Below are 10,597 nucleotides of genomic sequence, written 5' to 3'. Positions count from 1 at the left end.
GTTTTAACTATGTCATGTTTAATAATTTCAATTATGCAAAAATTGTATTGTTCAATAGGGCTATGTGATGTTTAAGTATGAATCGTCCACTTCAGTTTCACGAATGGCTATATTTGGTTGTTTATAGTCAGTAGATGCCTTGTTTATCTATATTTGGTTGTTTGGTTGGTTGCAGTGAGCATTTTTCCAGTTATCGAGCAGATGCCTTGTTTATATGTATGTGGTTCTTAGGTTGGTTGCAGTGAGCATTTGTCCAGTTATCAAGCAGATACCTTGTTTATCTATATTTGGTTGTTAGGTTGGTTGCAGTGAGCATTTGTCCAGTTTTCAAGCAGATGCCTTGTTTATCTGTATTTGCTTGTTAGGTTGGTTGCCGTGAGCATTTGTCCAGTTTTCAAGCATATGCCCTGTTTATCTGTATTTGCTTGTTAGGTTGGTTGCCGTGAGCATTTGTCCAGTTTTCAAGCATATGCCCTGTTTATCTGTATTTTCTTATTAGGTTGGTTGCAGTGAGACTCTATCCTGTTTTCAATGGCTATATTTGGTTGTTATATTGATCATTTATGCCATGTTTATTTCAGTCATTCACAATGTGATGTTCATTATATGCAAGTCGGAACTGTGCCGCTTGACTGCATCAATACCAGTTTGAACGGCTATATTTGGTTCCAGTTATGCCTGGTGTAGTTAACACATGCCCTTTATTTCAGTTTTACACATTTATCCAGTGTGATATTTAAGCATTACCTACATTCTATTCATTTTCAACAATACAAGTTTGAATTGCAATATTTGATGGCTGTTAAGCCTGTTGTCGGTAACATGGCCTTCCATTTTATATCTGCTTTAACAGCATGCTGAAACCAACACATTCAAGCTATCATTTGGAGATGATGTTGTTTACCTTTGCTATATTTGTTTGATGTTAAGGTTGTTGTACTTATCATGCCTTTCCACTACTTATGCAGGATAACAACGGGAGTGGCCACCATTATCCGCCGAGGTTAGTTTCATCCCTCGGCTTGTACTCCCCCCGTCGTTCCATAATGTACTGCATATAGATCCAGGCCTAGACACTTGTTAGCTTCTAATATTGACTTGTTGGTTGTAGGTACATATGCCCTTGGCAAGGATCCAAGCATCAACCCTTTTTGCATATGGGGCAATGAGATATTCATGAACAAGCATCAAGTAAGGAAACTGATAAGGATTATTAGCAAAAAGATATGAATGGTGGCAAGCAAATTATTTTTTATGCTCTATCCAACACAATAATGAGTTGTAAGATGGTAACTACAAACTCTGTAGCCTTCTCTTTTTACTGCCCATAATGAGTTGTTGGACAACAATGTCTGAATCTTTTTCGTTTGCAGTGGTTCCCGAAGCAGTTCACTCAAGATTACCTCGCAAAGTACATGATTGGTGGACACGCCATAAAGTTTAAAGTATGTCATCCAGACTACAATGAGCATCGAGAAGTCCTAATGAAGATATTAAAGGATGGACGGGAAGCCATCACAAGGTGTTGGCCTAGAGTCGTGCGTGCATTACACATGGAGGAGGGCACAATATGGGCATTCCGCTTCACCTTCTCCAGCAATCAAAATGTCTTTCGCCTCTCTCTTTATAGTCTTTAGTACAATTGTGGTTCATCATTCTTTACTTGGTGCTTCTGTAGTTCTTCAGTATATGTACTTGTGCACCGAATTATGCATTCGTGGTTGAACTTATATTTGTAATAAACATGGTTGGATATGAAATAAGTGATTGCCTACTTTCAAATTGAAAACATGTGATTTTTAAATTAGGGATTACATTGCACATATGGTTTGCGAAAGTGAAACGTCTGCGATAGACGTGGAGATCAGACACGTTTCTAGGATCCACTACGTGTGCGATAATCTCTATTACAAACACGATCAGCAAAGAAAAAACCATGTGTGATTAACAACAGCATCGCACACAGTTCTTTCTTATTAAATGTTTGCGATAGTCACCTTATCACACACGCTTGATGTTGTGCGCATCGCAAACATTTGGCCATAGAAGAAAGCGTGTGATAGGTCGATCATTAGACGTGGGTACGACGGATGAATCGTGTGGGATGTATCAAGCTTCACATACAGTTTTATAGCAACAACTATGTGCGCTCTTACATCGAATCGCATACAGTCGAGGAAAAGTAAATGTGTGTGATTGTCTGCTTCTATAATCATAAATCGTTTGTGATGGGTCACACATCGTAAACATAGCACCACAGAATACCGACTGTGATGGAAATCCGAGCACAAATGTGTTGCAAGGATGGAGCGTTTCGGACATTTGAGATATCATAAACAGTTTAGTAGGGACAACTGTATACATCAAGGCTACCTATCCCCGACGGTTTCTGGGTCGTGTGAGAAGGACCCCCCATCGCAGTCACTCACTTGGCGACGGTTCGAAACGTTGCTGCGGAAAGGGGTTAAAAACCGTTTGTATAGCACCTCACTGTACCAGTGCTAGTCTTGCCTCTAAGTCTGGCTCAAGTGTTGTTGGTGATCATGTTTTCTGGATCTTAGGATATCGCTAAGTGTCACGATAGTCCTAAAACAACATTGAGATATGACGTTAGGAGACTGATCGTGTTGAATCGACCCAAACTTGTTTGTTATACTTTGAGATAATATCGTCAGAAATTAATTGTTATAACTCGGAGGGTTAGCATGTGTTTTAGTTCCTCAGACCATGATATTATCATAGTCACTTCCTACCGTGCAGTGAACTTTGGGGTTGCTCAAACGTCATCTGTAACACGATGATCATAGCAACAACTTACAGGTCCATCCAAAAGTTTGATAAGAGACTATATAGCTCAAGAGTGGGATTTCCGCCTCCGGCGATGGAGAGATATTTTAGGGCCCTCTCGGTGTGATGGCATCAATCATCGTCTGGCCAGACACAGGTGACTATGTCACGGGGATGCCGAAACACTTCAGCGAGAAAGAGGAACAAAACCGGCAACGAGGATGACGGTATAGTGAGCATGTGCATGACTCAAGAGGATACCGACACATCTCGGGTTTTGTAAAGTATCACGAAGCAAAGGGAACATCACATGATAACCAAAAGTTCACTCGAATGTCATTCATGTAATCATAGGGATCGATATGGACATTCATGACTCCACTATCGGTCATTGAACGAAGGAGTTTTGTTCATGTCTATAATTTACCGAACCTACGGGGTCTCAAGCTTAAGGTAATCATGATCTGCTGAGTGTTAGTAGGACGAGAGTGTCGAGGATTTATTTGTGGAATTTTTTCATTAATATTCGAAATAGTTTCGAGAGGAACCAGAAGCATTTCGGGGTTACCAAAAGGGTTTCGGAGTTTATCGAGCAATACCGGGTATTACCGATAAATAATATATGGGTGGAAAATGTTCCAAATGTCTTAAATTAATAATACAATGCTCTAGTAATTGTTAGAGGGATTTTATATTTAATTTAATATCAACAGGGCTTAAAAGGCCTAGTAGTGGAAGGAGTATTAAGCCACTATGGCCCAATAGGAAGTGGGGCCCCCTTTCCTTTGGGGGTGCGAATTGGACTAGGGGAGGAGTCCAACTCCTTCCCCTTGGTCGGCGCCCCAAGGAGGGTCTTTCCCTCCTTGTTGGCAACTCCCCCCCCCCCCAACCTATATATACTTGAGGTATTAGGCCCTTCTGTGATACAAGTTTTGGAGCTTCCTCTAGTTCATCTAGTTCTAGTTGATCCTAGTTGATCTAATTAGAGCTAGACCTAGTTCCTCCAATCCTTGTAATTAGAAGCCCAGTTTGGTTCTAATCTCCTTCCTTTAATTCTTGGGGGACGATTAGCTCTGGATGGCGAAGTGCTGCCGGATCATGAAGATTGTACGATTGCAACCAAGTACAGAGGCCGTGCTTTCAATCTTCTGCTCGAGGATCGTCCGAGGTTGGTTCGAGGAACTCCAAGTACAATCTACACCGACTCGTCTACTTTCGCTGCAGTCCGGAGTCGGTAACGGTCGTTGATCCAAACCTTATATACATCTTCATATTGTTCATGGGTGATCGTAGGACAAATTTTTTCTACTATATTTTCCAACAGGGGAATGGGGTCGGCGGAAGCATCGTCATCAACAACCACACGCGGGTGTCAAAGGCTATGACACATGAAGGCGAGCACGACGCTGCCTCGGGAGAGATCACTTAGGCTATGGCGATCCCCCCCCCCCCATCTGCGAGGGGAGGGAGCGACCAAGGTAGGAGATGTGCAGGACAACAGCACGACAGCTGAGCTGGGCAACCTTTTATGGGAGGCGCGAGGAGTGGTGCGGTTTTTTCATTCGGTTCAACCGATATTTTCAGGCGAGCGGGCGGGGGGGGAGGGGGGCTAACGGCGGCCCAGGTTGCCCGAATTATGCTAAACCGGTAGTAAATGTAGAAGTGGTTTCAGGAGTCCGGATACACTATGGAGAAGCCTTTGACCCACTGTAAACCCACCTTTTCCTCCTCTCTTCTCTCTCCTCACTCTATTGGACAAGAGATGGACATTTGATGCACCAGGTTGGATGGCAACCCCCCTATCTGTTGTCCACAGACATGTCCGGACATGTCCGTGGATGTTTTGGATTGTCCTTTTTTATGTACACCGTTGCATACACCCTAAGCGACCAACGATCGATGGGGGTAAGGGATGACGAAAGAAAGGTTGGGTGAAAAACAGACGTAAGATGAAACCTTTCATGTTGTTTAGGTACTCCTACATTCACAAATATAAGATCTTCTAAATTATACTAAGTGTGCATCAATCAATATGGATCGGAGAGAGTTTGTTCTGAATCGGATGTATGAGACACGTTTTTCAGTTCATATGTAGTCGATAGTAAAATTTTGAAATATTCAAAACATATATTTGTGAACGGAAGGAGTAGTATACATAGAGATACAGAGAACACTGCAACCCGGCGTTAAACAATGGGGAACACTGCAACCCGGAATCTTCATGCACCGTAAAAGATAGCATATTTATTGATGAACAAAGAGTAAAATTCATTGGTGGTCATTGTACTTGTCTCGCTGATTCGCTTTAGTTCCTATACTTAAGAACTTAGTCAATACGGTCACTATGTATTCATCTTGGTGATTATATAGTCACTGTCAAAACGTTGACCGGTCAACTCCCCACCTCCACGCGGGTCCAATGAATAGAAGAAAATAATAAAGACAGGAAAAAACCATGCGCGAGAGGGGATTCAAACCTGAGACTTAACCTGCAGATCCACTCGCGCTAACCACCTGAGCACAGAAGGCTTTGTGTATCGTGCTGAGGCGTACCTCTTTTATACAGTACTTACACACGCACGCACGCAGCTCACTTTTTCTTTGAGGGGCAGGCATCGCACTTTAGCAATGAACAGTATTAATCAAGAGAATAATACGGGAATGTTTAACCTCCTGAACTCTCTGCTCTCATCTATTTAGTTTTTTTTTTCTCATTATCTATCGTTCTTGTATTATTAAGATGATGATTATGTTTATAGTATGCTAAATTGCTAATAAAGAGTGAAGCTTTTTGGCTCTCAGGCTCCACATTTAAAAAAATAAAAAAATAAAAAAGTTAGGGTAAAAAAAATACACAAGTATTTGTAGATGTGGTTAAAAATTCATTATGAAATATATTTTGATATGACCTGTAAAAAAAACAAATCATGAGTACTTTATAGTGAGCGTACACTAGCGGTTCTAAAATGAAAAAAGCATACCCGTGTCTGTGCCATGCGTTGCATTGCATGTGTATAAAATACCAAAGCTCTGCTCAATGACAGTACTCGTTCCGCGCTCAGGTGGCTAGTGCATGCGATCCCTCACTCGCAACTGTCTGGTTTGAATCCCCACTCGTGCAATGTTTTATCCTTCTCTTTCTTTCTTTATTCTATTCACTGACAGGTGGGACCTGTGTGGGGGTGGGGAGTTGACCGGTCAACGTAGAGAAAATACAAAGGTGTACGTTTTGACGGTGACCGTATAATCATCAAGATGAGTATATAATGACCGTATTGACTGAGTTCTTAAGTACAGGGACTAAAGCGAATCAGCGAGACAACTACAATGACCACCAATGAATTTTACTCATGAACAAATAGCAGGGTACTCATGTGACGCGGATATACATACACATGGATTGAATGGAAGTACGAGGCACACGCACACCATGGAACGACTCAGGTACAAATATGCTACGGAGTCGGCCACGGCAAGCAGCAGTCAACTAGCCACCTAGTTCTGCTTTTGCCGCACCTATGGGTTCAGAACTGCGTCGGCGCACCGGCGTTCGCAAAGGCGAGACCGCATCGGTGCAGAGCTCATGGGGGCAGATCGACTCTGCTGCCTCTGTCCCCAACTTCCTCATTACCCTCGGCGACGGAGTAGTGACGAGTAGGCCGCTCTTGTGATCAAGGGCACTCGGAATATAGCAGCACGCTATTCTCGTTTAAGCGCCTCTGGAACTGTGCCAGACGATCTTGTAAATCCACAATTCCAGCAGCTTTCTGTGAGAGGATGCCGCTTAGTCTTGTAACGTAGTCGTCTAGTTGGTTGCCAGGCTGATCTGCTTCAACTAGCAAGTTCATCTCCTGATGAAACAAGAGGCCATTCACAGGTTACGGCAAAAATAACATGACCACCAGTTACAGGTGACGCAGTTTACCATTTTAGGCGACTAACCTCTTTAATCATGTCCAGGGTCTCTTCCACCTGCTTTCTGTGAGCACTCACTAAATCTTCCTCTTCCTGCACCAGTTAACAAACATCAAAACCTAACCCTGGTCATATTCTATCAACAAAGTGGTGCAGAAGCAATAATACTGTACCTGAAGGAGGTCATTCAGATGGTCATTTTCGTCTGGCACAGCCCTTCTAATTGGGTAAGCAACAGAATTTCTCATATTATTCTCCGAACCTGGATCTCTACCCTTCCGTGCCTGTTGCCTTCCCTGCTGGTACATTGTATCTGGTACCACGGCTATGCCTGTTGCTGCAGTAACTCTGCTTCTTTGTTCATTGAAATAACCACTATTCGCCGAACTGAACTCAGTATCTTCCCTGCCCTTGGGTATTCTATCCACAAACGATGGTGATGGCTGTTCTTTGGCATACTGCTGCTTGGGCCAACCAAACTTACTCCTTTCAGTGATATCATTCATTACCTCAGCTGCAGAGAAAGAGGGTACAACCGAAGCCAATGGGGAAGGACTCGATTCTCGTAAAGGTGCAGCGGCCAAAGGCACATCTTTCTTGCTGTTGCTTCCTTTTGACAGACTCTTCACTCTGAAGATGAGAATATGTTACATGTGTTACATGGACAAAAAGCAGCTACTGCAACATAAAGAATGAACAGAGATAAATACCTATCAGCATATCTCAATGTGTTCAGTGTATGTTCACAAGAGCCAGAACTAGGGGAAATGCATGATATCATGACAGTGCGCGAGTCTCCAATGAATGAATCTCGCAAAACTTCAGTCAGCTTGCTACCACGGAAGGGAATATGATTCTGATCATTATCAAGTGCTCTGATGCATTCCTTTAAAGCAAGCAAACTTTTATTGATCTCAGCACCCTCAATTCTGCATAATATTTTTCAAAGCACTTCAGTGTTAGCAAAAATCATTTGTATGTTCCTTACATAAGACAATAATAGAAGAAAGTTTTGTAAGATAACCTTGTTTGTTTATCATTTTCATTTGTATCAGCACCACGCTCACTGCCAGCCAGGTCAATAAACGACAACTTGCCGGCCAATCTGGGTGGCTTAGACTCATTGCCATCAACACGCCGTTTGATGGCAAGCTGAAGAATGGCATGAGATCGTGACGACTCCTCGTTTGCACCAGTTGTACCAGTACTTCTGGTGGCATTACCTCTCTCAATCAACTCCTTGATAGTTTCAAGATCAGACACCCTGTACTCTTGTAAACCAACAATGCAAACTTTCTGTTTTCCATCTTCTCTCATGCAAAGTTTACTACATGAGGTAATCATTGTTCAGAACTGAAACAAAATTGGCATTCTGCATAGACTATATTTATAAACATAACAGATTTAGGTATAATGTACCTCCTTTCATTAAGCAGATCATACAATTTCCCTCCGTAGATCTCAAAGAAACTAAAAAATAACTGAAACCCCTGATTCCGATATGTATGGTGCATTAGTCTCAAAATGTCCTGGGAGGCCTTTAGAGGAAGTGGTCTCATGGTGTAGGTTTTTCCACTACCTGGATGGACAATGTAAGTTAGGAGTTGTCTTTAGTCTGCTGCAATTTTAGACATATGCATCTAGAGGATGTTGGAGATGTACCGGTTTGTCCGTATGCAAAACAAGTTGCCTTTGTACGATTGAAAATAGCAGGAACCACCGGTTCCACTGTTTCACGATAAACCTGTAAATAGAATGAATTCAGGTTGTTGAGAATAAATTTATAATACCTAATACTACAATTATATAGAGTGTGCAGATTATTGATCACCTCATCATTTGAAACGTCCTCATCCAAAACAGCATCGAACACAAATCCATGCTTTTCGACATACTCAGTGAGGTCAACCTGCAGAATTATGTGCCAGGCATCAAGCAATGAGAATAGGCTGCGAGTAGCAAGTTAAGATCATATGGACAAGTAAAAATAAGGCAGAAAGATGGGGATAACATGCTTGGCATGAACCTTAAGTTTAGTCTCATGGACAGTCAAAGAATTTTGTTCAATGTCTATGATATCTTCTTCTTTCTTTGATATCTCCTTCTTGTTCAGAGGTCTTTTGCGCACCTGCATTTAACATTAAACATCAAAGCTATAAAAAGTAGATGTCCTCATAGCTTTGTATGAGCCAATGAGAAATATTTAATCATGGAGCAAGACAAAGAAACATACCACCACTTTGATTTTGGCAACAGGGGCTGCCTTCTCTTTCTCAGGGAAGGCCTTGAGGTAGTTACTTTCAGCAAAAACAGCGGACTTGCTCATCTGCTTGTCTGTACCAAAGCTCATATCCGAATCTTCAAAGCCTTCTCCATTGGTATAACCAAACTTTTCAGCACCATCATACATTCCTTGTACTTGAAACTGTATATAAATATGAATTACATTTAATACAGAATTTACAATGTGGGCAATATTATATGTCCCATTGCTACAACATTAAATATTTTGGTTTACCAGCGATCCTTCATCAGCATACCATCTAATCTAAAGAACTAACTTACACAAATCAATAGATTATATCGAACCATACAGTGCGGATTTTCTTTTCCTGAAAAGGAAGGTCAAAACCTCCCGGCCTTTGCATCCTCTGTTGAACACAGCCATAAATTCATTAAAAATAGATGCAGAACATAGATGCCAAAGCACATATTTGCAGGCAGAGTACATGGCGTGGGCAGCATTGGAAGGAACATGACCAAAATGAGACCCTACAAAAAACACCTCCGGATGCAGTGCCACGTCTCACCAGCTACCTAAAACTGTACCAAACATTTAATTTCGCACAAGTAACTGAAATTCGATTCGCCTAAAGCAAAAACGAAACAGTTCTTCGTTTGCTTTCCATACACCGATGATCCAAAGAAAATAAAAATACTTCTGAGGACCCATGCGGCCATGCCTCGACAACTGGATTCAGAACGTCAGATGAATAACACTTCCTACAATCAAGAATATTATAATCTAACGCAGCCACACGGGATCATCAGAACAGAAGCAGTACTTATAAAAACTGCAGCTCTCGTCTTACATCGGGGATAAGCTCGGTATCAAAGGCATGGAGGTCGAGCAGCCCGGGGCTGAGCTGGTGCCTCTGCCCCGGAGACTCCCCAGCCGCCGCGTCCCCTCCACGCAGCCGTGCCGGCGTCGCCGGGTCCACCGACACGAAGATCTCCCCGTCCCCACGGCGCAGCCCGCCGCGCTGCACGCAAAATCAGCCCAAATCCAGATTCATGAGCTAACCGGAGATCACGCGCTGCATGCAGATCTCGAGGAATCGTTGGCCGTACCTGGGTCCACCTGCCGGCACCGCCAGCCGTCGCGGCATTGGTGGGGACGTCGAAGAGGAGCTGCTCCGAGGTGTAGCGCCGGCGCCCGCCCGCGTTCATAGTCACCGGCGCGGTGGGGCTCGGGCTTCCGGCGCTGCCCTGTGGACTGGGGAGCAAGGAAGGCAGGAAATGGGGAGGAGCGGAGCGGAGCGGAGCAGGGGACAACGGGAGGCGGAGCGAGTCGTAGAGAGGAGTAGAGTAAAGGCCTCTCGTTTCGGACGGCGAGGAGTGGATTTGCGGTTTGCACCCTAGATTTCGACTGACGTCGCGCTTTCACCCCCCAGTTTGAATTTGGTGTGGAAACCAAGGGAACGGGTAGGAAGGGAAAAGTGGGCCGTGACTTGGGGCGAGGGGACCTTTTCTCTTTCGTCCCTGCAGCTTTTTCGGTTCTGGTTAGGCAAGGCCTGTCACCACGAGCTGGTTGGTATGGATTTCGTTTCCCTCCTTTTGTTTAAGTAATTAATTTATATATGTACAGTGAAAATTTTCTGATTTTTAATGAGAG

At 43.3% G+C, this 10,597-nt stretch overlaps 1 protein-coding gene across 1 annotated transcript; it reads right to left on the bottom strand.

Moving 5' to 3' along the window:
• Positions 1-6,088: 6,088 nt before the first annotated feature.
• LOC119276324 (kinesin-like protein KIN-13B) lies at positions 6,089-10,305 on the bottom strand. The gene is made up of 12 exons (XM_037557365.1): positions 10,054-10,305; positions 9,795-9,965; positions 8,936-9,127; positions 8,729-8,830; positions 8,534-8,611; positions 8,365-8,446; positions 8,122-8,281; positions 7,727-8,029; positions 7,413-7,631; positions 6,876-7,332; positions 6,730-6,795; positions 6,089-6,638 (listed from the first exon to the last, which is right to left on the bottom strand). The coding sequence occupies exons 1-12, from the start codon at positions 10,150-10,152 to the stop codon at positions 6,459-6,461; spliced, it is 2,109 nt and encodes a 702-aa protein (XP_037413262.1). The 5' UTR covers positions 10,153-10,305; the 3' UTR covers positions 6,089-6,458.
• Positions 10,306-10,597: the final 292 nt, after the last annotated feature.

The sequence above is a fragment of the Triticum dicoccoides genome, chromosome 3B, assembly GCF_002162155.2.
Source record: "Triticum dicoccoides isolate Atlit2015 ecotype Zavitan chromosome 3B, WEW_v2.0, whole genome shotgun sequence".
NCBI classification, from domain to species: Eukaryota; Viridiplantae; Streptophyta; class Magnoliopsida; order Poales; family Poaceae; genus Triticum; species Triticum dicoccoides.
Note: the sequence above shows the minus strand (reverse complement) of the source record. Positions and strands in the feature narration are given on the sequence as shown.

Bases quoted from the DNA above. Each gene is read 5' to 3' on its own strand.
- LOC119276324 (XM_037557365.1), bottom strand. From the start codon at position 10,152: ATGAACGCGGGCGGGCGCCGGCGCTACACCTCGGAGCAGCTCCTCTTC. The intron at 9,128-9,794 runs GTAAGACGAGAG...ATTTATATACAG, and splicing joins ATACCGAGCTTATCCCCGAT to TTTCAAGTACAAGGAATGTA. The intron at 8,447-8,533 runs GTGATCAATAAT...TTCTATTTACAG, and splicing joins AGGACGTTTCAAATGATGAG to GTTTATCGTGAAACAGTGGA.